This window comes from Salminus brasiliensis, chromosome 6, assembly GCF_030463535.1.
Source record: "Salminus brasiliensis chromosome 6, fSalBra1.hap2, whole genome shotgun sequence".
Taxonomy (NCBI): Eukaryota; Metazoa; Chordata; class Actinopteri; order Characiformes; family Bryconidae; genus Salminus; species Salminus brasiliensis.
In genome coordinates this window covers 5,010,539-5,038,140 of record NC_132883.1, presented here as the reverse complement: position 1 = coordinate 5,038,140, position 27,602 = coordinate 5,010,539, and the positions used below count along the sequence as shown (strand labels likewise).

General features: G+C 42.2%; 1 protein-coding gene across 2 annotated transcripts; it reads right to left on the bottom strand.

Moving 5' to 3' along the window:
* Positions 1-140: 140 nt before the first annotated feature.
* On the bottom strand, positions 141-24,523 carry mecp2 (methyl CpG binding protein 2). Of its 2 annotated transcripts, XR_011979802.1 has the most exons (4): positions 24,403-24,523; positions 9,658-10,026; positions 3,323-7,705; positions 141-3,237 (listed from the first exon to the last, which is right to left on the bottom strand). XR_011979802.1 is itself a non-coding variant. In XM_072681406.1 (3 exons), the coding sequence occupies exons 1-3, from the start codon at positions 24,432-24,434 to the stop codon at positions 6,382-6,384; spliced, it is 1,725 nt and encodes a 574-aa protein (XP_072537507.1). In that variant the 5' UTR covers positions 24,435-24,523; the 3' UTR covers positions 141-6,381. The 2 variants fall into 2 exon arrangements, 1 of the variants encoding a protein (XP_072537507.1); XM_072681406.1 differs by having other exon boundaries at positions 141-7,705.
* Positions 24,524-27,602: the final 3,079 nt, after the last annotated feature.

Here is a 27,602-nt window from a genome sequence, read left to right as displayed (position 1 = left end):
AAAAAAACAACAACAACAAAAAAATAACCCCAAAATAAAATGGAGGAGTAAACCCCCCCCTTAAAAAAGAGGAGTAGTCGTACCAGTGTCGGACTGAAGCTTACCTGCGATGCGAGCGAAATAAACATTTTAGACAGGAAGAAGGTAAATGTTGTTTACTGTTGTGTATCTGTTACATACGGCAAACAAATAATACAGTAACACATTACTATAAAAGTAGACACAAACTATACTTTTCACTTTCAGGAAGGCAAGGACTTAGCTTGGCAAATGGTGAGTAACCAGTGACACCTAGGCTGTAGGATTGTTTGGTTAAAATAATATAGTTGTTGTTTTTTTTGTTTTTGTGTTTTTTTTTCCTTTAAAGATACATAGTACTACCCATCCCTTTTATTTAAAACTAAATCAAAACATATGAAAATAAAACAGCAACTTCGGACAACGGTAAAAAATACATACAAAACGTTAATGGGTGTCCTGCCGGGAAACATACTTTATAAAGTGCAGATCTTTTTAATTCATTGTCACCAGTCGTGGTTGAAATATTCCTTTCAGAAAATGCAAAATTGTGGTTGGAAGATACCGTTTGAGGCAGGCTCTAATGACGAATAACTCGTGATGTTAAAATGAAGAACATTTCCCGACAAACACACTTCACCCAACGTGAGAGACACATTCAACATACCAGGGATGAAAAATACCAAGATCCTATCACCTTTTACATAGTCGATATTGCCCAAGTACATTTTTCCTAATTTATTCCAAATGCGCTTTTGTTTTTTGTTTTTTTTTTAGCTTTTTCTTTCCCGTATGAAAATAAAACAAGGCAAACGTATCGTTGATCTCTATAAATCCTTAACACACCCAAAGCACTGAATACCAACAAGAGGCAAACACAGGACTCAGAATAAAAATACAACTACGGTATAAAGATAAATTTCTATTACTGAAACTTCAAGGCACAAGACTATGTTAAATAGACCATGAACTTTCTACCAATGAAGTTTGGAACCTAGTTCTTTTAGCTGAACTTTAAAAGTGACTCTGTTTGACCTTCATTCATTCAGTCCTGCTTGTTTGTTTGTTGTTGTTGTTTTTTTGTTGTGTTTTTATGTTTTTTTTTAAGCTGAAGTGCTGTAATTGGTTTCATGTACGTACTGGTCAATTTTTGTACTTCAGAGATTTCCTAAAAATGGATTCAGTTTTACTGCCTGTTTATGTTTTTTTTCTTCCTCCTCCTCAAATATACTGTTTAACAGTGCACACGATCTAAAGACGCAAGAAATGACGGAACGCAAATCAGATCTACTAAGTATACTATTGCTTTTAAGGTAAAATAGTCTACTCTCAACATTTGGCTTAACAAAAAATCAACACTAAGATCCACAAATAATAATAATAATAATAATAATAATAATAATTTACTCTGAATATCTTTGACACTGTGCCGGGGATGTGAGAAATAGCTTTAGGAGCCTATGCGGAACCATCATCGTCATCATCATCATCATCATCGTCATCATCATTAATCATCATCGGCTAAATAAATAAGTGGAAAAAGGGGGACAAATTTCCAAATAAAAATGAGAAATTAAAAAGTAATAATAATAAAAAAATCACGTGAAAACTATTCCTGTCAACATAACTGAAGAACTGAAGGTATTTTTGTGTTTTTTTCCTGTATATTTTTCGTATATATATATATAATGTTTGTTTGTTTTTTAACTGAAGTGCACAAACAGGTGACCTTGTGTTTTTCTCAGCTTGTACAGCGTTCAGCTCTCGTGAATCTACCCTCAGATTTATTTTTTTTTGGCCAGATGGTTCTGCTCAGCTCTTGGAGAGAAAAAGTGTTGTCCCGAAAACGTCATTACGAAGAATAGTAAAGGGCAAGCAATGTACTACCTTCTAATGGCAATCATGCATATTGATACATGTTCACGTACATAGCATGTATTTTTGGCTACAGGGACACAAGGACATTCCATAGCATATTTGTCTGCCAGAGGCACAAAAAACAGAGAAGTAAATGGAATTGGTCTCCTTTTTTTGTAGGACTCTCCATTTTTGACAGTGGGCATCGAGTGCTACAAAAGGCATAAATGACTGTTCGTTTAAGTAGAAGGTTACATGGATACATCATCTCTATGAAGGAGACCGAAAGGACCAGCTGATGAAAAAGAACATAGAAAACAATGAGATTTTGTTTTATAGTTACAGCAAAGATTAAAGCACATCCTGCTTTGTGAAAATGACCAATCAGCCCATCTTCTGCTGAGGAAGTTCTGTCTTCTTTGATTGGGATAAAGGTGTTTCTTTTTTTTTCTCTATATATATATATATTTATATATTTATACATATATATATCAAAGGCCACCTTGGTCACGTTCCCGCAAAATAAAGGCACTACCCACTCAGCGGCAGACAGACAGAAACAGACTGCTGCCGGCTTTCTTATAGGTGCAGCGTTGTTGGTTGCCTTTCCTTGACACTCTCGCTCTACTTCAACCCCCTACATGCCCGTGATGACCCCTAAACCTTCATGTCTTTTTTTTTTTTCTTCTATATAATATTGGCCCGATTTTCCCCTGGTTGAAGGTCACGGTGCTTTACGCGTTCATGCTGTGTTGCTGTTTTATCTCTCACTGTGCTCTCACTTGCTGACTCAAAGCTGTAGTCCTCCGGCCTCCTCCTCCTCCTCCGGCCTCCTCTTCCAGGTTAGTCAGACCAGGGAGACGACGTTTAGCGCATGTAGGTCAGCCACGTCGTCCGCCGTTGGCTAAGTGAGTGCTCAGCACTCTGTTCGCGCAGGCCACATGCAACGGAGCTCACGCACATCGATCCGGCGTCAGCTTTCCTGCCGGTTCTGCCTGGCGAAACCAATTAGAACGGACAGAACGGACGCGTTCCTGGCGTAACGAGGCCCGGGCCGCCGTGGGCCGGCCGCTGGACAGAGAGGTGAGCTGGAGGGTGTGTGTATGTGAAGACGCTTGAAACCTCAAGCAGTTAACCCGGTGTGACTGCAGAGCAAAGTGGATTGCGTCTGTCCTCCCAGCAAGGCTTTCAGATAGCCTTTTCTCCATCAGATTATCCTCTGCTTTTGTCTGTTGAGAATATTGCATAGCCCTTTTCTCTAGAATGCGAACGCTCTAGTTTCTCTGTGCCCCTTCCCCGCTGGCCAGGGTCGAGGTGGAGAGGAGGCCGAGGGATGAGGAGGGACGAGGATCACTTGTAAGCCTTTGACAAGAGGGTGATCAAGTAATTTTTGCTTGAGGGAAGCGCCAAAAAAAAAAGGAAGCAAAGAAGACATGTTTATATGTACCTGGAGACGGTCCGCGCTGAACAGGTCTACAGTTATCTACAGAAGAAATTTCATTTCTTTCAGCTCTCTGTTGCATGCACTTATAACTCCGAACAGGGATACGCACTAAAACATCGTCCTAGTCCTCAGAATCTGGTAGATTTCAACTGGGAGAAAAGGTGCTGGGCTTAATGGTATAAACGGTTCCCCATCCCACTTATGTACACAATAGCAAGTAGCCTACACGAATAGCATGCTACCTGTACCATACCTATCTATCATCAAACGCTTTCAGGCAGGCGTCTTGTCGCCCAGTCCACGTCGGGAGACTGTTTAACAGACAGACCTGCATTGTTCTGCAACGAATGCAATTTCACCTAAGCACAGATGTGCTGCTTGCATATTTACCTGGCAACAAAAGAAGCGTCAGATAAGAGGCCGCGTCAGATGAGAAACGGCTTAATTGCCTCCGCTGTTTGATTACTGGGTGTAACTATCTGCAATTAGATCATCTATGACTGGAAACGGTGCACAATCAAAGACTTCTCTCATCAATGGCAAATCATTCACCTCGCTGCTTTATGCATACTTTAATGCACAGGTCTGGGACTGAACTGGGCTGAAAGAAAAGAACAACAACAAAAAAACAACAAAAACAACAACATAAAAACACGAGTAAAAAGATGGTGCAAATTCCACAGTCATCTAAATTAAGCCACATCTCCCCGGATATGAGACGGAAACGTGTGAATTTTATTAATGAGAGGCAAACCAACAGGACTGCCAAATATGAGAGAGGTCCACCCTCATGGAACGAGTTCTACTGCTGAAACTCAAGGTGCTTTTGTTTGATCAAATCAAATAGAAAGAAAGGTGCGTTTGTTGACGTGTCAGTATAGGTAGAGCTCTACCCAGCTGAAAATTAACATCCACTGTTTGGTTTCTCAATATTCCTTTGGGATCGACTTCCATGCCGCTCCCAAGTGCGCAAATATCTCACAATCGGTCCCAGAATTCCTCCATTTCTAATCGTCACACATGATCCTAACTGAATACAAGCGGTTTCTGGTCTTGTATGGCTCCATACAAGAAGACGACCCTGTACGATCGTTAAAAAAAAAAAAAAAACTATTGTGTTAGACCACAAACACAATACTATGGCAATACTTCGCTACATGTAAACAAAGGCCCAAAAAACAAAAACAAACAAACAAACAAACAAACAAATGGGATTATGAAACAGTATGAAAGCCCCCCACCCAAAAAAAAATAGATATATGGGAAACTGTCCCATATGGCTGTCAGGCAGCAGCACTGAGCATGGCTTGATGACCCTTTGTAAGTGTCGGAAGAGAAAACGTGAATGTCTAGATGCTGCAATGAAGAGCCACACCTTTCACGCGTAAAAAAAAAACCCTCCAGAGCTCCGACGTAGGCCGCAGCTGTCGTATCTGAAGTCGTTGAGTACATGTAGACGGTGTGTGGTGTCTTCTGTTGATATCGACTTTATCGAGATTTGACTATTCTATCATCACGAGAAACAAACTACCCAACTAACTAACTAACTAACTAAAAAGAACGGCTACATTTTCAAACCTTACACTCTGTTGGCTGTGGTGTGTTCAAAAAGTTTGCTTCCCTACTTTATTATAGGTATCATCGCTGTCGCACAAAAACCTCATATCCCCAAAACAGCAGCTTTACAGGAAACGGAAAAAACACCTTCTTAACTTCCGATAGAAGTCAATGGAACAAGATTCTATTCCAAGTCATTTCGGAGCATTTCTATTGGTTCATCCTAACATTCGGAGACAACCTAAACGAAGGACCGCCAGATTGATGTTATGTCAAAAAGTGAAAAACGGCAAAATTTAAGCTACAAGGTTTTAACTTGACCGCTGTAAATAACCAAGTCTATACGAAAGTAGGGAAGGAAACGCGTACGTTAGAATCCTCTGCTTTAGACTGAATGTCGCTGATCCTTCTACATGTGAACTACGGGCTCATTTCATGCACTCTCTTGGACTGTGCTTCCAGCGGCTCCTTACAAACACGTTTGTGCTTTATCCTCCCCATAGCAAATTATCATAAAGACAGAGAGCTCTTCCCACCACGGTAGTAGCCGTCTAGCCTGGGTGGCAAGGTTAATTACATTACTCAGCATTCAAGAAATCTCTTTCTTCCAAGTCTTTGCACTTAAGATACCAGTGGGACAGAGATAAAGACATATGGGTTGAGAAATCAGCCAGTCGTCCTAAAACATGATGGACGAGAGAAAAGAAAAAAAAAAAAAAAAAAAAAACACACAACACGCATTCGTCTTCCCATCCTGCGAACCCCACCAGCGGGAAGTTCTTGTCTGTCGCTGTCTGACTAGCCTCTCTGCTTTAAACCGCTGTGGACAGTGCTGCAGCGGGTGTCCGTATTTGTGTAAACAGGTGAGGGAGTTGCAGCATGGCCCTTTTCCTCCCACCCTCAACTTCCCTCAACACTCTTCATGAAGCCAGCCAGACTGCCTTCATCTATTAGTCACTTCTACGAAACGAAGGAAAGAAAGGTTAAAGATGACACAATTAAACAGTAGGATTTTCCTTTTTAGGGCTGAGTGACAACTGATCATTTAGAAAGCATTTTGGAGGGAAAGATTAGTTTTAAGACTGCTTCATCATGAACTACAACTTGTGCATCCATTGCTATTTCAGTGTCTTGCTATTTTCCTACAAGCTTGGGCGAAGGTATGACACATGGTTCCTAAGCTCTGTATATTATCATCAAGAACCGAAAAACGGGCAAATGAAAGAAATGGTCTAAGAATTCATCCGGAAGCAGTACGCCAGCGACGGTTCTCGCTCTGCGTCCAACTCACAAAGAGAACTAGACACAACAGCTGCCTTTTGTTATAAGTACGTTTACATTTTTTGTTTTTGTGTATTTTTTTTTCTTGGTTAGAAAAAAGAAAAAAAAATATCAAGAAAGAAAAACCAAAAAATGACTCCTCCCCCTGTGAGTGCCTCTATTCCTGCAAGCAAACACAGCTGTTGCTGCTGATTGGTCAGTTTGTCTGTGTGTCAGTCAGTCAGTCAGCTCACGCGTTCACTCACAGGTGTCCTGGACTCCACCGTTTCTTCCCGGCTCGGCCTGGGAACGGCGGAGGGAGGAACAATGTCTCTCAGCTCCTTCCCCTCGCCCGTCACAGTGCCGTGCTGCTGCTGCTGCTGCTGTTGTTGTTGTTGTTGTTGTTGTTGTTGTTGCTGCTGCTGCTGCTGCTGCTGCTGCTGCTGCTGCTGTTGGGCTGCTCGCAGCTCTACGGCCACCATCTTGCCGGCTGCTGGAGTGTCTCTGGCGGCGCGGCTGTCGGTTCTGGCCTCCTCCCTGCAGGCTAGCGGCTCCTGCCTGGGCCTGGAGGTGCTCAAGTCCTGGGGCTCGTTCTCCACCTGGATGGGCAGAGGAATAGGCGCCGGGGGTCCCCCTTGCGTGGAGTGGCCGAGGGAGAGCTGGTGGGCCTGTGGGGTGAACGTGGAAGGCTCCATCACCGGCAGGTGGTGTTGGTGATGGTGGTGATGGTGGTGAAGGTGTTTGAAGTGCTGCCCTCTCTGATCTCTCTTCTTGTGGCTCTTGGGGCCACTGCTGCCGCTCCCACTGCTTCCATTTCCGGGATCCTGCGTCTCCTTGTGCTTCCTGCCCAAGTGCTTGTGAAGCTTTTGTCCCATTTCAGACTCCGCTCCAGCAGGGGGCACCGGCTGCACCGTGGGACGCTTAGCTACGCTCATGCCACTGCTTGGCGCCGTGCCCTCGGGCGCGGTGCTGGTGGACCCCTCCGCCTCCTCCATGGTCTCCCGCGTTTTGCGCTTCTTGATGGGAAGCGCCTTCTCCTGAACAGGCTTGGCTGCCGACTCCTTCTGCACTTTTTTCTTGGCCTCGGCTGAGACCATGGCAGCGGCCGCGTAGGCCACGCTGGAACCTGCCCCGGCAGCAGACTGAGCGGCGGCTGCAGGTTTCCGGCCGCGCTTCTTGGGGACGCTCGGCGGCTCCTTCTCGGCTTTCCTCTTGCGCCCCGGGCGCAGTTTGGCAACGGCAACTTGCCCCGAAGGAGATCCTGCTTCAGTTTTGGGGGCTACAAAGGGCATCTTGACGAGGAGTTTCCCCGGACTCTTCTCTACCACGCGTTTCACTGCCACGCCTTCCGTGGCCTGCCGTACCTTTCCGCTTCCCTTCGGTCGGCCCCTTCCTCGCCCTGACGGTTTGACCACTTTTGGCTTCTTCGGCGGTCTCTTCTCCCTCCGAGAGGGGCTACCCCGCCCTGTGACCGTAAAGTCAAAGTCATTTGGGTCTGTGGTGGTGTCTCCCACCTTTTGGAAGTACGCCATGAGCTCCACTTTGGAACGGAAGGCTTTCCCTTCTGGGCTGGAAAAATAAATGAAAAAAGGTTTACTATAGGTTTTACGAGAAGACAGCGAAGACAATGTGTAGATATTGAGTAAAGTAGCAGACGCTGCGGAGCAGGCTTAGAAAAGCACGACACCACACCAGCTGAAATAAATCTCAAGGTCTGAGCATCATCTGTAAATCCTGCCGAATGTAAGCACCTGCTTTGGCGCTGCTGACATTGAAAGCAGGGGCGAACAAATAGTGTGAGAACTGGGACGCACCGTCCACACTGACCCACAAATACCTTATCCATCACGTCAAATTAGGCGGTAGTACAATGCACTTCACAGCACTGACTTATTTACCTTTGCACTGCATCTTACAAATCAATCCCCACAAAGCTCCACACTACAACATACATCTCCCATCGACCAGCACAGCACAGCACAGCAGACACAGTGTAATTGTAATTCCTTATTATCATTATTATTATGTAATATTCAGAGCTCCACGCACTACTGAAGCTCAGTCGCTCAGGTTGTTTGTCTTAGGTCTCTGGAGTCCAAGCACACACTGTCACATAACCTGGCCCACGTGACAACATTACACATTGAGGCCTACTGATTCAGTTCCTCTTTTGCAGCAACAGTATATTTTTATGTCAAGCAAGAATAGAAGTCTGCGGCTGCCAGAAACTGTCAAAAGAAAATGCTGGAATGATTGTTTAATGTTAAGCTGCTATCACAACTCAACGCTATTCTACTTCTGCTCCCCGAAACTGCCAACATGTCTAACAATGCCTGGAAGATGCATGAAAGTAAGGGTTGGAATGACTCACTGAAATGATGAGCTGGACAATATAACCCTGCGTAGTGTGACGTAATTAATTACAATATCCCTTATGTCACTATATGCACAATTTCTTGAATTTTGGGAATATCAGCAGTCAAATGGTACATAATCTTATATGTGTACTCTGTGCTGTTGCAGTTTTTTACTTTCCCTCTATGCACCTGCCACTATTTTAATTTTAATTAAAGATTTAAAAGTATTAAATATGTGCATATTTATTTGCACTGGGAAGGTGAATGTACTGCACCTCTAAAACACATAAGGTATACAACTGGACCTTATGAATCCTATTGTCTCCTTAAGGGTACATGCACATCATTTGTACATTGGTTAGGGCTCCTCGATTATGGCAAAAACCATAATCACAACTATTTTGGTCAATATTGAGATCATGATTGTTTAATACGTTTACTTACAACTTATGAAAAAGTTTTTTAAAAGTGGATTTCCCAGAATTTTAAATGTAATCCAACTGGGAAACAAATGTGAAACTCTATGTAAAAAAAAATTTATAATAATAAGGAATAATAATGATCTTGATTATCATTTTTTGAGATATTGAGACAAGAATTGATGATAAAATGTTATTAACTACCTAGTCCTACCCTTGGTGAACAAAAATGTAACTGTATAGTACCACTTTTCATTTAGTGAAAACCAGCATGTGAAATTATGAATATCATTTGTATTACTTTGTAAAAAAAAAAATGTAATCGTGTACTAGATCCTTATACAGCTACTTTTAATTGTGTACTACATAGCATAACATTTTAATCTGGCTACTTTTAGTCTAGTCTTAATGCTGTGGTTAGGTGTCAGTATTACTTTGTGATAAATACTAAAATGTTATTTAAAAAGAAAATATATATAGAGAGAGTAAATTATTAGTTGGGCTATATTTATTATAGTAATATAATATGCATAGATTCATATATAAATCTTCTATATGTTAAATTACAAACAATTGCTATATCGCAATTGTTCTTGATCTTGATCAATCTTCAATCTTGATCGTGATATACAGCCATGCGCCATATCGCCCACTCTTAGAGGTCAGTCTCCCCCGCTAGTCATTCATTCCTCTGAGCTTCACTGAAGCAGCCCTTCAAAGCACACTGCAACGCCTCACTACTCACTTGATCAGGTAGACGTCGAATTTGCCAGCAGATCTCCCCGACTTTCTCTGTTTCAGCTTGCGCGTCCAGCCCTGGGGCAGCGAAGGGTCATCGTACAGTGGCCCCCGATCCCGAATGATGGAGCGCCGCTGCTTGGCGGAGGAAGAAGACTCCGGAGTGCCTTGAGCCGCTCCGGCTTCGGGAGCCAAGGGCTCGGACTGCCCCGCTTCCGCGCGCTGTCCGTCATCAGCCTGGGCCGGGGCCGTGACGGTGGGAGGCGCCGAGACGGTGGCCTCGGCTCTCTCCACATCCTGCCGCTCCTTTTTGCTCTTCTTCTGCTTCTGCGTCTTCTCTTTAGAGCCCTCCTGGTCCTCCCCCTTCCCCTCACCTCTGCGGGCAGCACAACAGGAAAGAAACACTCAGGGTTACAAAGCAAAGCAAAGATGACAGCGACAAAGCCAAAGCCGGCGCGTCTCTAAAGGCATCTGGAGAAGCTAATAGGATGATTCCTCAGCTCCTTAGTTTTGTATGTGTGTGTGTGTTTTACCGGGGGGCTGTGCATCAGTGCAGCAGTGGCGAGCTTGACTTTAATATGTGGAAATGAATGAAATGAATGAAATGAACTCATGTTTAGTTTATGCGAAGCCACATTTAACACCACCTGTACACGCAAGGAAGTTAGACAAGGCATCAAAGTCTGAAACAGAAAGAGAAGGCTTCAACCACAGACCGCCTACTGATAAGAGCTAGTACAACCTGGGGGTTGCACCGTCAAAGGAAAGGGGGAACGCACTGAATCCGGTGGCATCTGGCCATAGACGTGCCGGGGAAATCACCAGCAATATTCTTCCACTGCACCCTGGAGGGTGAAGATTCCCCAGCCATTCAGCTGAGCCATTAAGGGCAAAAGGGCCGGTGGGATTTCCCTCAAGGCTTCTGCAGTTCCTTCAATGAGCCTCGAGACATTTTGTTTTTGGCATTTCAGGTTCATTTACCTCTCGGAAAAAAGTAGCAACAGGTAGCTGCAGAAGTGTCTATACTGCATAAAAGACGGCGCTCTGGAGAAGTGCCACAGCGTCAGCATCCTCCCCTCCACCCTGTGCCTGTTAAACTGATCTTCACTATTCTGCTCACTGCGATACGTCTCACAGTGGGCTGCTCGCAGCAGGACTGCTGATCTAGGACTGTCCCACTTCTCGTCCCCACAAACGTATCATCTTAGATCAGCACTCTAACTTCATGCGACTCGCCCTAAATATCATAATCGTGAACCTGAAGGCCATGCCTACAACAGAAAATATGAAAACACCAGAAAATGAGAGCAATAAATACTGACACCTAACCACAGCATTAAGACTAGACTCTGATTTAAAGTAGCCGTCTAGTACACGGTTGAAAGTAGATGTCTAGTCCACGATTAAAAGTAGCCGTCTAGTCCACGATTAAAAGTAGCCGTCTAGTCCACGATTAAAAGTAGCCGTCTAGTCCACGATTAAAAGTAGCCGTCCAGTCCACGATTAAAAGTAGCCGTCCAGTCCACGATTAAAAGTAGCCGTCCAGTCCACGATTAAAAGTAGCCGTCCAGTCCACGATTAAAAGTAGCCGTCCAGTCCACGATTAAAAGTAGCCGTCCAGTACACGATTTAAAGTAGCTCTCTAGTACACGATTTAAAGTAGCTCTCTAGTCCACGATTAAAAGTAGCTCTCTAGTCCACGATTAAAAGTAGCCGTCTAGTCCACGATTAAAAGTAGCCGTCTAGTCCACGATTAAAAGTAGCCGTCTAGTCCACGATTTAAAGTAGCCGTCTAGTCCACGATTAAAAGTAGCCGTCTAGTCCACGATTAAAAGTAGCCGTCTAGTCCACGATTTAAAGTAGCCGTCTAGTACACGATTTAAAGTAGCCGTCTAGTACACGATTTAAAGTAGCTCTCTAGTCCACGATTTAAAGTAGCCGTCTAGTACACGATTAAAAGTAGCCGTCTAGTCCACGATTAAAAGTAGCCGTCTAGTCCACGATTAAAAGTAGCCGTCTAGTCCACGATTAAAAGTAGCCGTCTAGTCCACGATTAAAAGTAGCCGTCTAGTCCACGATTAAAAGTAGCCGTCTAGTCCACGATTAAAAGTAGCCGTCTAGTCCACGATTAAAAGTAGCCGTCTAGTCCACGATTAAAAGTAGCCGTCTAGTCCACGATTAAAAGTAGCCGTCTAGTCCACGATTCAAAGTAGCCGTCTAGTCCACGATTCAAAGTAGCCGTCTAGTCCACGATTCAAAGTAGCCGTCTAGTCCACGATTAAAAGTAGCCGTCTAGTACACGATTTAAAGTAGCTGTCTAGTACACGATTTAAAGTAGCTGTCTAGTACACGATTTAAAGTAGCTCTCTAGTACACGATTAAAAGTAGCTCTCTAGTACACGATTAAAAGTAGCTCTCTAGTACACGATTAAAAGTAGCTCTCTAGTACACGATTAAAAGTAGCTGTCTAGTACACGATTAAAAGTAGCTGTCTAGTACACTATTAAAAGTAGCTGTCTAGTACACTATTAAAAGTAGCTGTCTAGTACACGATTAAAAGTAGCTGTCTAGTACACGATTAAAAGTAGCTGTCTAGTACACGATTAAAAGTAGCTCTCTAGTCCACGATTAAAAGTAGCTCTCTAGTCCACGATTAAAAGTAGCTCTCTAGTCCATGATTAAAAGTAGCTCTCTAGTACACGATTAAAAGTAGCTCTCTAGTACACGATTAAAAGTAGCTCTCTAGTACACGATTAAAAGTAGCTCTCTAGTACACGATTAAAAGTAGCTGTCTAGTACACGATTAAAAGTAGCTGTCTAGTACACGATTAAAAGTAGCTGTCTAGTACACGATTAAAAGTAGCTCTCTAGTACACGATTAAAAGTAGCTCTCTAGTACACGATTAAAAGTAGCTCTCTAGTACACGATTAAAAGTAGCTGTCTAGTACATCTAGTACACGCTGTCTATGGTCAAACCAACCCATTTCAGCATTCACCACTGTGTGACTGCAGACTATTTACATTCACCCAGACCAGCATTACAGAGGAAGTTACCATCATATACACTATATGGACATAAGTATTGGGACACCTGCTCATTCATTGTTTCTTCCAAAATTAAGGGTGTTAAAAAGGGTTTATCCTGCGTCCGTAGATTTTGGAGGACTGTAGCTGTGAGGATCTGATTAGATCTTAAATTTGAATTTTATTTTTTACTAGTTTTCCAAATTAGGCATTTTCATTAAATCAGTAAATAGGGAACAACACATTTAACCTTATGTGATTCGACCTTAATGTCATAACCAACAACGCTTGAAAATTTAGAGGGGAAAAAATACTATTAATAAAATTAATATTAATGTATAATAATTAATAAAATAATAATAATTAAAAATCATCTAACCACAACATTACGATTCTGTAGACTCAGTATTAGAGCTGGGCAATATGACGATATTTTATGATATTGTGATTAATTTTGCTATCACAACATATTTAATATATTGTAGGTGCTTAATAAACACTGATCAGCTGCAGATTTCATCACTAACAGTGTAATTAGCCTGGGTTCATTAGATGAAGAGCAGCAGATGTTGAGTATAAATCACTGTATTCAGTACAGGAGAGTCTCTGAATAGTAGTTTATAAGAATTTGTCACTACTGATGGATTTAGTCTGTGATTACATGTATGTATCGTGAAAATGTCTTGAAATATCATGATATAGTATTTTTACCATATCGGCCAGCCCTGCTCAGTAATTCAGACAAATTAACTCGACACAATGTGTCGGTCAGCCCAACTCTTCAGCACTTATTGAAAATCAGCTTGCAGGTAACCTAACTGAGCTCTACTGACTAACTGAGCTATACGCTGTGCTCTGTAAGTATATACTATACTTCAGTATAATTACATGACATGTCTCCAATAAAGGCATTAAAGTATACCCACTGAATTTTAAACCACATACCTGTGATATTACCTTATTAAAGCCTGATATCTGATACTTTGCAGAAGATGAATACACCCTCTGTGTCTGCGATTCCCCAAATTCCCCCCTCTTTAAATATTTAGAATGTGGCAAAATTGCTCTAAAAATAGAGGCTAAGACCTAAATGGTTGGACATGGTTCTCAGGCAGCACCAGAGCAAATGGAATATTAATGATTAAAGATTGGAGAACTCTGCGATGATGATGATGATGATGATGATTTTGATGTGGATAATGGTCACAGCGGCTGTAAACCTTCCCCAGCTGTCCCCTAGAGACTGCCTCTCAAAGAGTGCCATTTGGTGCAAGTGCAGTGATATGGGGGAGGGGGGGGGTTTATGCCTGTAAAGACACCATATACCATTAAAACACATGCAAGAATAAACTTTAAGGTAGTAAAAAGTATCAAAATATTGGAGTGAATTAGATGGTTTGGCTCTATTCTGCTCTTCGGAGGAATCACACACAGTACAAATGTGTTAAATTCCACCAGCAGTTCACCTGAGGTCATTTACTGAAGCGCTAATTAACCAGACCAGGTATTAGGTAATAACTATAAGTAATGCGATATATATAAGTAATACGATAATTGATCAAAATCGTGATCAATTTTGTTAATGCGATACACGCGAGCATATCGTGGACATAACTAGAGCTTAAAGAGTCTGGTCAACCGGACATTTCCTTACAGAGAGAGCAATCTGTCTGGTTTAATTAGATAAAGCGGGAAAATATTGAACAGAAATCACAGTACTCAGTATGGGAGAGTATGTGAATAGCAGTTTTTAAGAATCCCCCACTACCAATGCATTTTAATAAATATTGTGTATCGTGAAATTATGTATTGTCTTTAAATATTGTGATATAATATTTTAATCATATCGCCCAACCCTAAGGTAATGTAATATAAATGGTTAATACATTGCTGTACATGAAATTACGACTTTTAATTATGTATATATATATATATATATATATATATATATATATTTTTATTATTATTATTATTTTTATTATTATTATTATATATTAGCATTTGTCAGAGTAAAAATATCAAAATCAGATGCCTAAAACTGTGTCATGGTAATATACTGTACATCTCACATGGCCTCAGTTATGTTTAGTTTAGTGGAAAGTAATAAAGTAACTCATAACTATTCACACCTGCAGTGTAAGGCTGTCGGTCAGTTTTCCCAGAACAGACCTTCTCTATAAAACTAAATAATCGTGACATTTTAAGTAAATATCATGATGTTGATGACAATACGATTAAACTGTCCAGCGATCCATAAAAGTACTGCCTCTCTCTGGAGCAGATAAACAAGAACCTAATGGCACCATGTCTAATAATTCCAGGTGTGGGCTAAAGGGGTATAAAGCCCCCCAGCATTGAGCTGTGGAGCAGTGGAAGAACTGTGTTCTCTGGAATGATGGTGGTGGTGGAGCTCCATCAAATACTTTTGGGATGAGTTGGGGATGATGAGGTGGGGATGATGAGGTGGGGATGATGAGGTGGGGTGGTGATCATGCAACATCCTGAACTGACTAATGCTTTTGTCACTGAATGCAATCAAATCCTCATACCAATGCAGTACAGACAGTTACTCCAACAAAAGCCGGATAAACTCTTTAATTCCCTTAATTTCAGAAGAAACATTAAAGGAGCAGGTGTCTCAATAATCCACCCACCTGGATCAGCACTACAGGAAAGTATCAAACATTGTTTATTCACATAATGTCTCAGAATATACCTTTGGGTGCCCATAGATGGCTTAGAATATCATGGGAACTAAAATCATAAAGACTTAATATCTTAAGACTTAAAGACAACCAGGCAAAATCTAGGCAGCGTGTTTATGCCAATAAAAACAATCTCATATAAATAAATAAATAAATAAATAAACACACACACACACACACACACACACACACACACACACACACACATATATATATATATATATATATACACACACTCTGGTCGTAGCAGAGTGTGATACAATCAACACTGGCACAGGACACCATTAGACTGATGTCCAAAAGGGCGTGCTAATAGGGTACTGGGTGAAGGGTGGTAGCATCTCAGAAACCTCTAACTTTGTGGGATGTTCTAGAGCCACTATTGGAAAGGTGTCCTGGGAATAGACTTATCCCACATTAAGTGCCTTCCAAGAACGGTGCCCCAAAGGGCCACTGATGCCAAAGGGGAGCGACGACTCCAGCGAGTGGTACGGAGCAATTGACGCACCACTGTGGAGCAGCTAACCTCTGTAATGAACAACTTTATAATGAGCCCACGCCATGATGTCTGTAGCTAGTTTCATCTGAACCTGAACAACTGAAGGTTGTTATTCCCACTGATATTTAGGTGGTCATAATATTCTGATGCGACTGTGTAAATGTGTCCCACATTAACACTCAAATACATTCAAAAACAAACATTAGGGAAGTCAAAAGTATCACAACATCAGTTTTAAATATCAAAATCACATCTAAACATCTGCCCAATGTAGATCAAGGAATGATCAACCTCCATCAGGGTTCTGATAGCACTGTATAGTGTCTTCCTATTAACGTCTTCTCATCAATTCTTCTAACTCTCATAACTTCTTCACCAAATACTTCAATAAAAACATCCGTATTTTAAAAAAAGAATCATAACACAAGCCAGTAATGTCCTCAGGCATGTCCTCAAATTTTTTCAAATGTAAAAAGTTTCAGTAATTTTCCAAGTTAGTAATCTTTGCATCATCAGGAGGTGTGGATTTCCACACGCTGATGAGAAGTGAAAACGCCTTTCTTTCCTAAACCAGGCCAGTCCGGCCCACATGACCCTGGCGGTTCCTCCCAAAGCAGAGGTCCTTCAGAGCTCTTACAACACCAACTTTTCATTTTTGTCTAATGCGACCATCTAGAACGATTAAATGACCAATGCCAAGAAAGCTCTGAGGGACGCTGTCTGATAGCAGGGTGCTGGGACTCTACCTCAAGTGGCCTGTAATGAAGGTACGGTCGTATTCGCGTCATCAGTGAGCAACAGGAACGTCACGCTTTACTGCGTGGGCCGCTTCCTATAGCCAGCGATTCGCTGTGTGGTCTGACTTGTAGAAAAAGAAAACTGAAAGCTTTTGTGGCTGCTGCGCTGCGTTGTGAAGAATACCTGCCAGCGAGTCGCGTGGATTTGTGAAAGCATTATGGGAAAGGGGGGAAAGCACCTTGCGTTCTGCTCGCTTACCCGTGCTCTCTCTCTCTTTCTTTGCCTGGCGAAGTGGAAAGCATGGCGATGCCTGGTTTGTTCATGCAGGCCAAATCGAAATCTAGTCACACCCTGTGTGGTTAAACTTATTAACAGCTAAAACAGCACATGCATGCTTCCGACGGACGTTGTGGGGAGCAATGTGGCAAGCCGTGTAACTAGTAGAAGTACTGTGCAAATGAAACGTGCAGTGCTGAACACAGCTGGGCGGTAGAAGAGGATTTAACTTGATTCGTTTGCAAATTCCGTCACTATTCTGAGCAAAATACGTAAAGAGGCGTTTCTGTCCCTAATAATATGTCAGTAGGATCAGTCATGTTGAGCATGTCCTTAAATTCGTTTAAATTTTCCGTACATGTGGGATGCCACAAGTGTGAGAGCCCATCATAGTTTGGGAGCCAGGAAAAGCCTCTCACGTCTGACTCTGCAGGTTGCTCCCTAGAAGAGATGCTTCCAAAAAATAATAAATAAATAAATAAATAAATATAAAATAATCATTATCTTGATCAATTACATCACAATATGCTTTCTGGGCATTTTTATGGATATTCTGATGACTTCTGCAGCACTAAGCTGCAGGCTTCATTACATTAAGAGTACAATCAGCATCAGGTAACTGGATTTGGCGCGGCACAATCAGTGCCACCCTGACTAAACGCATTTGTATGCAAAAATTCCTTTTAAATAATAATGTAAAATATGAAAAAATGCTGAAATCATGTGTCATTCAAATTTCTTGCAGTATCATGAGATCCAATTTGTGCCACATCAGCTTATAAAACAACCTGAATCTCCAAATTTGCCAGCTTTACAGGAGAAGGGGAAAAAAACGCCTGAACTTTCAATGGAAGTCAATGCAAAATCATTTAATTCCAAGTCATTCTGGAGCATTTCTATTGGTCCATTGATCATGAAATTGCGATACTGTTTGTTTTAAATGATGTCAAAAAGTGAAAAACGTCTTTTGAGTGACATATATGCGATTTATATATTTAATAACCTCAGTTCTGACTGTACTGGTCACCCGGTACTGGTCCTGGTAGCACACTGGGCTGAAACGCTCATTTTGGAGCATTTCATATGGCCCATTCATCACGAAATTTTAACAGGATGTAAAGAAACATCTGCCAGATCTGTAAAAAAAAATATTTAATAATAAAAGATGAGGAGATGGAGATACGAGGTTTTGGTGTGACAGCGACGAGATACAGCCAGGAGTGCAACCGTGCGACTGTCAAAGTTTAAACATGGATATTTACTGCAGTATGACTTTTAACAATATGCCACCTAAAGAAGCCCGGTCCAGCATAAAGAACCCAACAGCACACCTGACCTACAAAAGGCCCGAATTTCCTACCAGCAGTTCTTTACACACGTCCATTTGTGTGGTCTTCTAAACAAAAGGAAACAGAGGTAATCAGGGTTGGGCAGCACTACTGGTAATAAAGCATACCCCAGTGTGTAAATATTGTGACTGTATTTCAAAATTACGATGGTCTCAGATTTCTGAAGCACATCTATCTACTGAGCAGCCATATAAGCACAATCCAACCATGTCCAGTTTATGGGTCAGGGAGTTCACTGGTTAGTGGGGTCATGCAGTGACAGGAGGACAGAAAACATGTGGTCATTAAAGCATCAGTAGCAGCACCCCATTAATGTATTTGTAGATGATAAAAAAATCGGATACTGCTCACCACCCTAGTCGTAATTCATAAGTTGTAATATAGAGCATCATCAAGTTTTAAGTAATTAGTAAGTCATAAGTCGCAGCAGTTATGCCCATTTTCCAGCCTCCATTCATCACAAATATTAAACAGTTTGGGGTCATATAAGGATCACAAGATCTTATTTCTCAGAATATGGCAACTTTACAGGAGAAGGTAAAAACCGTCTGAACTTTCAATGGAAGTCAATGCAAAATGTTTTAATTCCAAGTCATTTTGGAGCCTTTCTATTGGTCCGTTCAGCATAAAATTACAATGCAATATAAAGAATAACTGTTCGTTTCAAATGACGTCAAAAAGTAAAAAACGTCTTTTTGCGTGATAGCGACGATATATTTAAATGAGCTCTGTTCTGATTGGTCACCCTGTACTGGTCCTGGTAGCACACTGAGCTGAAATGCTCCATATAACAGGCTGGCTATGATTGTGCTAAACTACTATAGACTGAACAGGCTGATGTATGTGTGTGTAATATATATATATATATATATATATACAGTCATGCCCGAAAGTATTCATACCCCTGTCAAAGTTTGACTTAAATTTACTTTTATTTAACCAGAAATTATATTTTTGCCTGGAAATGACACAGGCATCTCCCAGGAGATAACACGATGATGTACAAGAGGCATCATTGTGGGAAAAAATATTTCTCAGCTTTTATACACATTTGAACAAAAAGTGGCATGTCCAAAATTATTCATACTCTTCTCAATAATTAATAGAAAAGCCTTTATTGGCTATTACAGCAATCAAACGCTTCCTGTAATTGCTGACCAGCTTTTTGCATGTCTCCACTGGTATTTTTGCCCATTCATCTTTAGTGATGAGCTCCAACTCTTTGAGGTTGAGGGTCTCCTTGCCATCACCCTGATCTTTAGCTCCCTCCACAGATTCTCAATTGGATTCAAGTCAGGACTCTGGCTGGGCCACTGCAAAACATGAATGTTTTTGTCTGCTAACCATTTCTTCACCACTTTGGCTGTGTGTTTTGGGTCGTTGTCGTGCTGAAATGTCCACCGGTTCCCAAGGCCAAGTTTCTCTGCAGACTGCCTGATGTTGTTGTTGAGAATCTTGATGTATTGCTCTTTTTTCATGGTGCCATTTACTGCGATCAAGTTCCCTGGTCCATTGGCTGAAAAACACCCCCAAAACATTAGGTTCCCACCACCATGTTTGACAGTGGGGATGGTGTTCTTAGGGTTGAAGGCTTCTCCTTTTTTACGCCAAATGGTGCACACATCATTGTGGCCAAACAATTCAATTTTTGTTTCATCTGACCATAAAAGAGAACACCAGAAGTCTTCTTCTTTGTCCAGATGAGCATTTGCAAAGGTCAAGCGGGCTTTTGTGTGCCTTTTCTGGAGAAGTGGTGTCCTCCTTGGCCTGCGTCCGTGGAACCCAGCAGTGTGCAGTGTCCGTTGAACTGTCTGCCTTGAGATGTCGCCACCAGCAGAGTCCAGATTCACCAGGATGGCCTTGGTGGTGATCCTTGGATTTTTCTTCACCTCTCTCACTATTCTCCTGGCCAGCACAGGTGTCACTTTTGGCTTCCGACCACATCTTCTGAGATTTTCCACAGTGCGGAACTTCTTGTATTTTTTAATAATACTTTGCACTGTAGCCACTGGAACTTGAAAACATTTTGATATGGCTTTATAGCCCTTTCCTGACTTGTGAGCGGCCACAATGCACAGCCGCAGGTCCTTAGTGAGCTCCTTTGTCTTAGCCATGACTGTCCACAAACCAACTGCAGAGAGCTGCTGTTTTTCTCCTGTTGAGTTGATTAAAACAGCTGTTCCCAATGAATCAGGGTAATTAGGATGCTTTAAAACAGCTTGGACTATTTGGAATGGTATAGAACTTTGGATTTTCCCATAAACTGTGACAGTTTTCAAAGGGTATGAATAATTTTGGACATGCCACTTTTTGTTCAAATGTGTATAAAAGCTGAGAAATACTTTTTCCCACAATGATGCCTCTTGTACATCATCGTGTTATCTCCTAGGAGATGCCTGTGTCGTTTCAAGGCAAAAATATAATTTCTGGTTAAATAAAAGTAAACTTAAGTCAAACTTTGCCAGGGGTATGAATACTTTCGGGCATGACTGTGTAATATATATATATATATATATGATGGGCCAAGTAGGACGCAAGTGGGACGCTTCTGACCATCAAGTGAAAAAACCTCGTAAGTTCCACCTGGAAAGTCAGAACTTCTTCAAGAACTTCTCAAATGGGCCACAGAGCAAGAAGTAGGCTTTTGACTTTCCATTTGTGCATCATAGGGCTGGGCAATGTGACGATATTTTATCGTATCGTGATACATTTTGTGTGATACTTTTCTGAGCTTTAGGTGGATTATCATCAGTGCTTAAAGTAATTGAAATTGTAATTAAAACTGTAATTAGTCCTGTTTAACTGGATACAATGCAGCACATTATGAATAATAAACACTGTACATAAGTATGGGGGGGGGTATGTGAAAAGCAGCTGATTAAGAATCTGGCACTACTGGTACATGTATTGTCTTTACATTTGTGTCCAAATATAATAATAATAATGATAAATATTGTGTATCATTAAAAAATGCCTTTAAATATCATGATAATATTTTTAACATATCACCACCACCCCTTAATTAAAAGGTTAAGCCATTGTGTGCAATGTTTTTGACCTGCTTTGTTAATGCTGAAAACATTCAACAATCAGCTCTTTAATAAATTCATATCATTTCATTATAAATCATCACTGTCACGCAAAAACCTTATATCTCCATTTTTGCATTTCTCACTTTTTGCCGTAATGTGAATCCGGCAGCATTTGTGCCCAAATATTATGAGGAACGGACCAGTAGAAATGCTCCAGAATGACTTGGAATAATTATAATAATAATAATAATAATAATAATAATAATAATAATAATGCATCGACTTCTATAGAGAGTTAAGGTGTTTCTTTCCTTTTCCTGTAAAATTGCTGTTTCAGAGACGCGAGGTTTTTGCGTGACCGCGCTAAAATTCTTTTAGATGCATTTAAGAGGCACACAGCTCCCAAACAAGTGCAACATTTCTGTGAACGTCACATTTTTAATCATCTTAAATAGCTAAAATGGCAATGCAATGCCTTTTTACGATATTCCGCGTCTTGGCTTTCTATATGTGGACTATACGGGCTAAGATGTGAGCGCGTTTAACTGCGTCAAATTCCATTTCCGAAACAGTGAAGAAATTTCCATTATATGATTATATGGTCCCTCGGAATATTACACGGCCTAGACGAGCCGTGAAACTGAGCACGACGTAATATCTTTTATGCCGACGAGATATGACAATACGTAGCACGCGGCACACATTCAACTCACATTCAACTCACATGATGAATATCCTTTGTGTCTCATATCAGAACCATGCTGCCACTTTCATAAAGGCACCTCCAACACATGGTGATGTGAGATGCAGGGATGCAGCAATATTGTGTTGCACTGTGCAAAGTCATTCCAGCCTAGCTTTGACACATACATGTCTTCACCACCTTTGCTGCCAGTCTGATGCCCAACATGGGACACGTGAAAAAAACGCACGGTGTTGTGGCCCATTTGGTACAGCAGCCTGAAATCCAGCTCGACCATATTACACAGATGGGAGTGCCTTGTGCACTTGCACACCAGCTCATCCTCCCAACTGAACTGTCTGTGACTTGCATCCACCCGAGTAGCAGCAACAACAACCACAACAACTGCATGTCAACTTAGCTGGGTTTAGCAACACTACACCAACCAAAAGTGACCATCAAACAGAGCTAGCCCACCTAACCTGCATGCATGTGCACGTAAAAGTGACCTCAGAACCGGGCCACCGAGTGAAAGCAAGGCACTAGGCTGAGTTTAGCTGATAGTCTGATGATGCTCAACATGTGACAATCTGCGGATGGGTTTTTCAGCAAGGCACCCAAGAAGCACTGTGTTGTGGCCCACTTGGTACAGCTTAGATGGGAGTGCCTTGTGCACTTGCACTCCAGCTCATCCTCCTAACTAAACTGTCTGTGACTTGCATCCACCCGAGTAGCAGCAGCAACCACAACAACTGCATGTCAACTTAGCTGGGTTTAGCAACACTACACCAACCAAAAGTGACCATCAAACGGAACTAGCCCACCTAACCTGCATGCATGTGCATGTAAAAGTGACCTCAACACCGGGCCACCAAGTAAAAGCAATGCACTAGTCTAGCTGAGTTTAGCTGATAGTCTGATGATGCTCAACATGTGACAACATGCAGGAAGCGTGTGTTAAAGCCAATGTGCTCAATCTGCTAATTATTTATTCCCTTTTTCTTCCAGCAAGGCACCCTAGATGCACTATGTTGTGGCCCACTTGGTACAGCTTAGATGGGAGTGCCTCGTGCACTTTGCACTCCAGCTCATCCTCCTAACTAAACTGTCTGTGACTTGCATCCACCTCAGTAGCAGCAACAACAACCACAACAACTGCACGTCAACTTAGCTGGGTTTAGCAACACTACACCAACCAAAAGTGACCATCAAACAGAGCTAGCCCACCTAACCTGCATGCATGCATGTGCACGTAAAAGTGACCTCAACACCGGGCCACCAAGTAAAAGCAATGCACTAGTCTAGCTGAGTTTAGCTGATGGTCTGATGATGCTCAACATGTGACAACATGCAGGAAGCGCAAGTGTTAAAGCCAATGTGCTCAATCTGCCTCTTTTTCTTTCATCAAGGCACCCTAGATGCACTGTGTTGTGGCCCACTTGGTACAGCAACTAACCTGAAATCCCAATCCACCCAGCTCAGATGGGAGTGCCTCGTGCACTTTGCACTCCAGCTCATCCTCCATCCTCAACTCAAGCCTCCTGACCTGGCATGACAGCTAGCTGGGTGGCCATCAAACAAACAAGACCAGCCTCACCAAGTAACTCGCATTCATGCATACATGCATGCATGTATGTATGTACGTGCATGCAAACTTGGAAGGCACAACCAGGCCAGCGCGCGTGCAAGCGTGCAAGCGTGCAAGCAGGCAACTAGGCGTACTAGCACGAGTTTTGGTGCTTTGGGGTAGCTAGCTAACTAACTAAATATGGCTGTGGCCAAGCATAAACACACAGCGCGAGCGGCTTTCTGCCTGCAGAAACGAGCCTAGCAGGCTGGCTGGGCTAACTTACTCCAACTAACTGCACGGTGGGCTGTAAAACTGACGCTAGCGTTACAGAAGGGGAAGGGAGGAAAGGGAGGAAAGGGAGGAAAGGGGTGCAGTTGGGAAATGTCAAAAAAAAAAAAAAAAGAGGAGGAAGACGAGCCAGAGAGGGACTAAAGTGTCTCAGGAAAGCATATCTAGCTATATGCACGCACACACACATAGTAGTAGCTAGCCAGGTTATCTTGCAAAAAGAGTTGTGAGTGAGTGAGGTCAGAAAACGACCCAAAACACACCTCCTCGCGCTACTTAGCGGACTAGCGAGCAGCTAACAGCCCCGCAAAAGTGGCTATTTGCTGCGATCGTCCGCGAAGCAGAGGGGGAAATACAAGTGACGTATCCTCAACGCCTTTCTGGCTAGCTGGCTAACGGGCTAGCACGGCGAGCTAACATTATTATTATTTTATTTATTTATTGCACAGCCCAACAACGGCGGCGGTACAGCTACAATGAATACTGCGCAACAGCAGCAGCGGTTCTGTTTTTTTGCGGCGCCCGACATTTGAATCAGCGGTTCCGCGGCGGATTTACGGCGTTCAACAACAGCAATTTCGCACTTACAGTCTCTCCTCTCCGCTCTCCGCGGCGGCCATTTTTTTTTATATTTTATTATTTAAATAAATAAATTCCCAAAAAAATCACGCAACATCTTTGTGGGCGCCCCTCGCCCTCTCCCCACTCCCTCTTCTACACCATCGCCTCTGCTGCACATCTCGCGAGACGTCAGCCGCCGCTCCGCCGCGCTCTGCGGCGCTTCTCGCGAGAACAGAACTGGAGCAAGGCAATCATCGGAGAGGAATGTCTAGGCCGGGTGAGGGGTGCACACTGCACACTGCAATGCACATCAGAATAGCAGTCCTGGCTGCTGTCAGGGGCTGTTTGGGGGGCTTAGTCTGTCTGTATTGTTTCTGTGGGACTTTAATTAAAGCTTGCATTAAAAAAATACATGTAAGAAGTTGACCTAAGTTATCTGGCTGCACTGTTCTGGTGTCTGGTGGAAGTTAGGGGGGTTGTGGTGTAACCTGCCGGACGTTGGTGTTTACATGTATTGCATTTATAAGACTTAGGCTGCTGTTAAGGGGGTCTTAGTCTGTCTGTATTGTTTCTATGGGACTTTAATTAAAGCTTGCATTAAAAAATACATGGAAAAAGTTGCATTTAAAAGATTTAGGCTTAGTCTTAGGTGGTTAATATAGAGTATTCCCAGATAGTGTGGACCAAACAGAGTCCAGAAGAAACCGCCAAGCTTAGATGCTGTCCAATATATCTAAATATCTAAAGGTAAAAGTGCATGTATTTGTCACTGTACAGTGAAATGTGTCCTCTGCATTTAACCCATCTCTTGTAGTGAACACACACACACACACTAGTGAACTAGGGGCAGTGAGTACACACACACCCAGAGCGGTGGGCAGCCAACTCCAGCACCCAGGGAGCAGAGAGGGTAAAGGGCCTTGCTCAAGGGCCCAACAGTGGCAGCTTGCCGAGCCCGGGTGTCGAACCCACAACCTTGTTATCAAATAAATCAATATAATATTTTAATCATAGGCAATATTAGTGCTGAAGACCCTGACCCGAAGACGCTGGCCTACACAACTTGACCCGATAAGCAATACGTTTATCCAGGGCAACTTAGAGAGGTGCTTAGCTGCCCATTGCGAAACTATCGATTCCTAGCTAGTGTAAGCAGGCTAGAGTCCAGAGATACCTCCACGCTTAGATTTGGCCCAACACCGAAAGTCAGTGTGGATACCTAGATACAAAAGATGCACTATATTCAACAGCTGGACACTTACACCAAAATACATGCGAATGAATGATGATGCCAAAGAAATCAATATAAGGCATTTAAGTGCAGTCACAAGCATTAATCAGTGTAACATTAGTACTGAAAAGAGACTTCAGCTCTTCGGCCTACATTTGAACACACACTGGCAAAGGGCTGCATGATTTATGGCTTTAGCATTGTCATCGCAATGTGTGCATGTGCAATAGTCACAATGCATAAAATCATATCTGCCCAATATAATTTATTTCACTTTATTGTGATTATTGTATCATTATTCACATCATGACATGACAATTTAGTTTAATAACACGAATAACAAAAAAAAACAATCCAGGTTTTTCAATATCGTCCAGTCCTACATTGTCAAGGAGTCAAGTCACAAGCACTCCTGGTGTAGCGTGGTTTGCTTGCGCTGGAAGGCCGTGTTGTTACCCAGTACAATATACCAACCAACAGCATGTGTAATTCTAACCACTAACCAGCAGCAATAATATACAGTGCAGTGGTCCTCTATACTGCCGTCGAATAGCACTGTATTTATTATTATTATTATTATTACTAATAAACCATATAGTGCTTTTTTTTTACTGAGCTCTAATTTCCAACTCCCTTGCAACTTCCCAAGCCATAAAGCTTGCCTGGGAGGGAGACCTGGGCATTTCCACTGATGACCTAGACTGGAGAAAGTGTGGGCCCACACTACGGGAATATCTGTAATAATATCTAAATCTACGAAGTATATTTTTTCACATCGTTCATATACAGTATAACACCTGCATGTGTAGTAAAGTCAGAGTCTGGTAGTTATAGCCCCTGTTTCTGGTCATGTATGAAGCTTTGTGAAGAAACTGTGTGTAACTTTTGGTGTTCCAATAGAGCCGGATCTTATGATGAAAAAAATTTTTGCACCTTTGGATTAAAAAAAACAAAACAAAAAAAAAATATAGAACCCGGTCTTATAGTGGAGTATATCCCCCACCAATACATTCATGTATGCTTCACTCTTCGATATACACTTTCTATTAGATCTGGGACCACTATGGGACCAGTCTGAGAGCACTACTTACTTACCACTATGACTTATTGGACCTACGCTGTCTTCTTCCTTAAATACATATACATATAATACTTTTTTTTTTCATATTGATACTGTTGATGATTCCTTTCTCTGTTGTGGAGAGTGGTGAGGGTTGGGGTGGGTGATAATGCCCATTTATTTATTTATTTATTTATATTCTTGTTTACATCATTTATCATTTTGTCAGTCACATCATGTCTGCTTTGTTCTGTGTTGTATATGGAAAATATAGCAAAAAATAAATGTAATAATAAAAAGTTAAATAATATTTTTTTTTATTTGACCCAATTTTCTTACCCAATCCCTGTTCATGTGAACTTTCCCTATCCCCTTAGCAATGCCCCCAACACTAGGAGGATGAAGACTAGCACATGTCTGCATGCTCCCCAGCTCCACTACAACAGCTAACAGCTAGGATTGATGTGGGGAGGAAGAGCAATCAACCCACCCTGAGAGAGCAAGGCCAGTTGTGCTCTCTCCGACTCCGGCTGCTGATGGCAAACAGCGTGACCCAGAATTCGATTATACTTTTTCCACATTTACCTTCAGACAAACACTTTTTTCAGTTTCAGGACACATGCTGTCTTTATGCCTTGCTCTGTGCTCACCCTGTATTCTTGACTCTAAAAACCCGGCTCTAATCAGTTTACGACCCGCAAGAACAGAACCGCATGCTTTCAAACACTAGATCATTTGATCTCAGCTCAGGCATTTTTTAATATCACTTAAATATAATCAGCCTGAGAAGCATCACAGGGCATCGATCAGTGTAAACCAATGTGTAAGACAAACCCAGCTGGCCCTGTAATAGCAGCAGATAGAGCTCACACGAATACACGACACACTCGCTGTATGACACACCCACTACAAAGCCCACAAGTATTTCCCAGCATC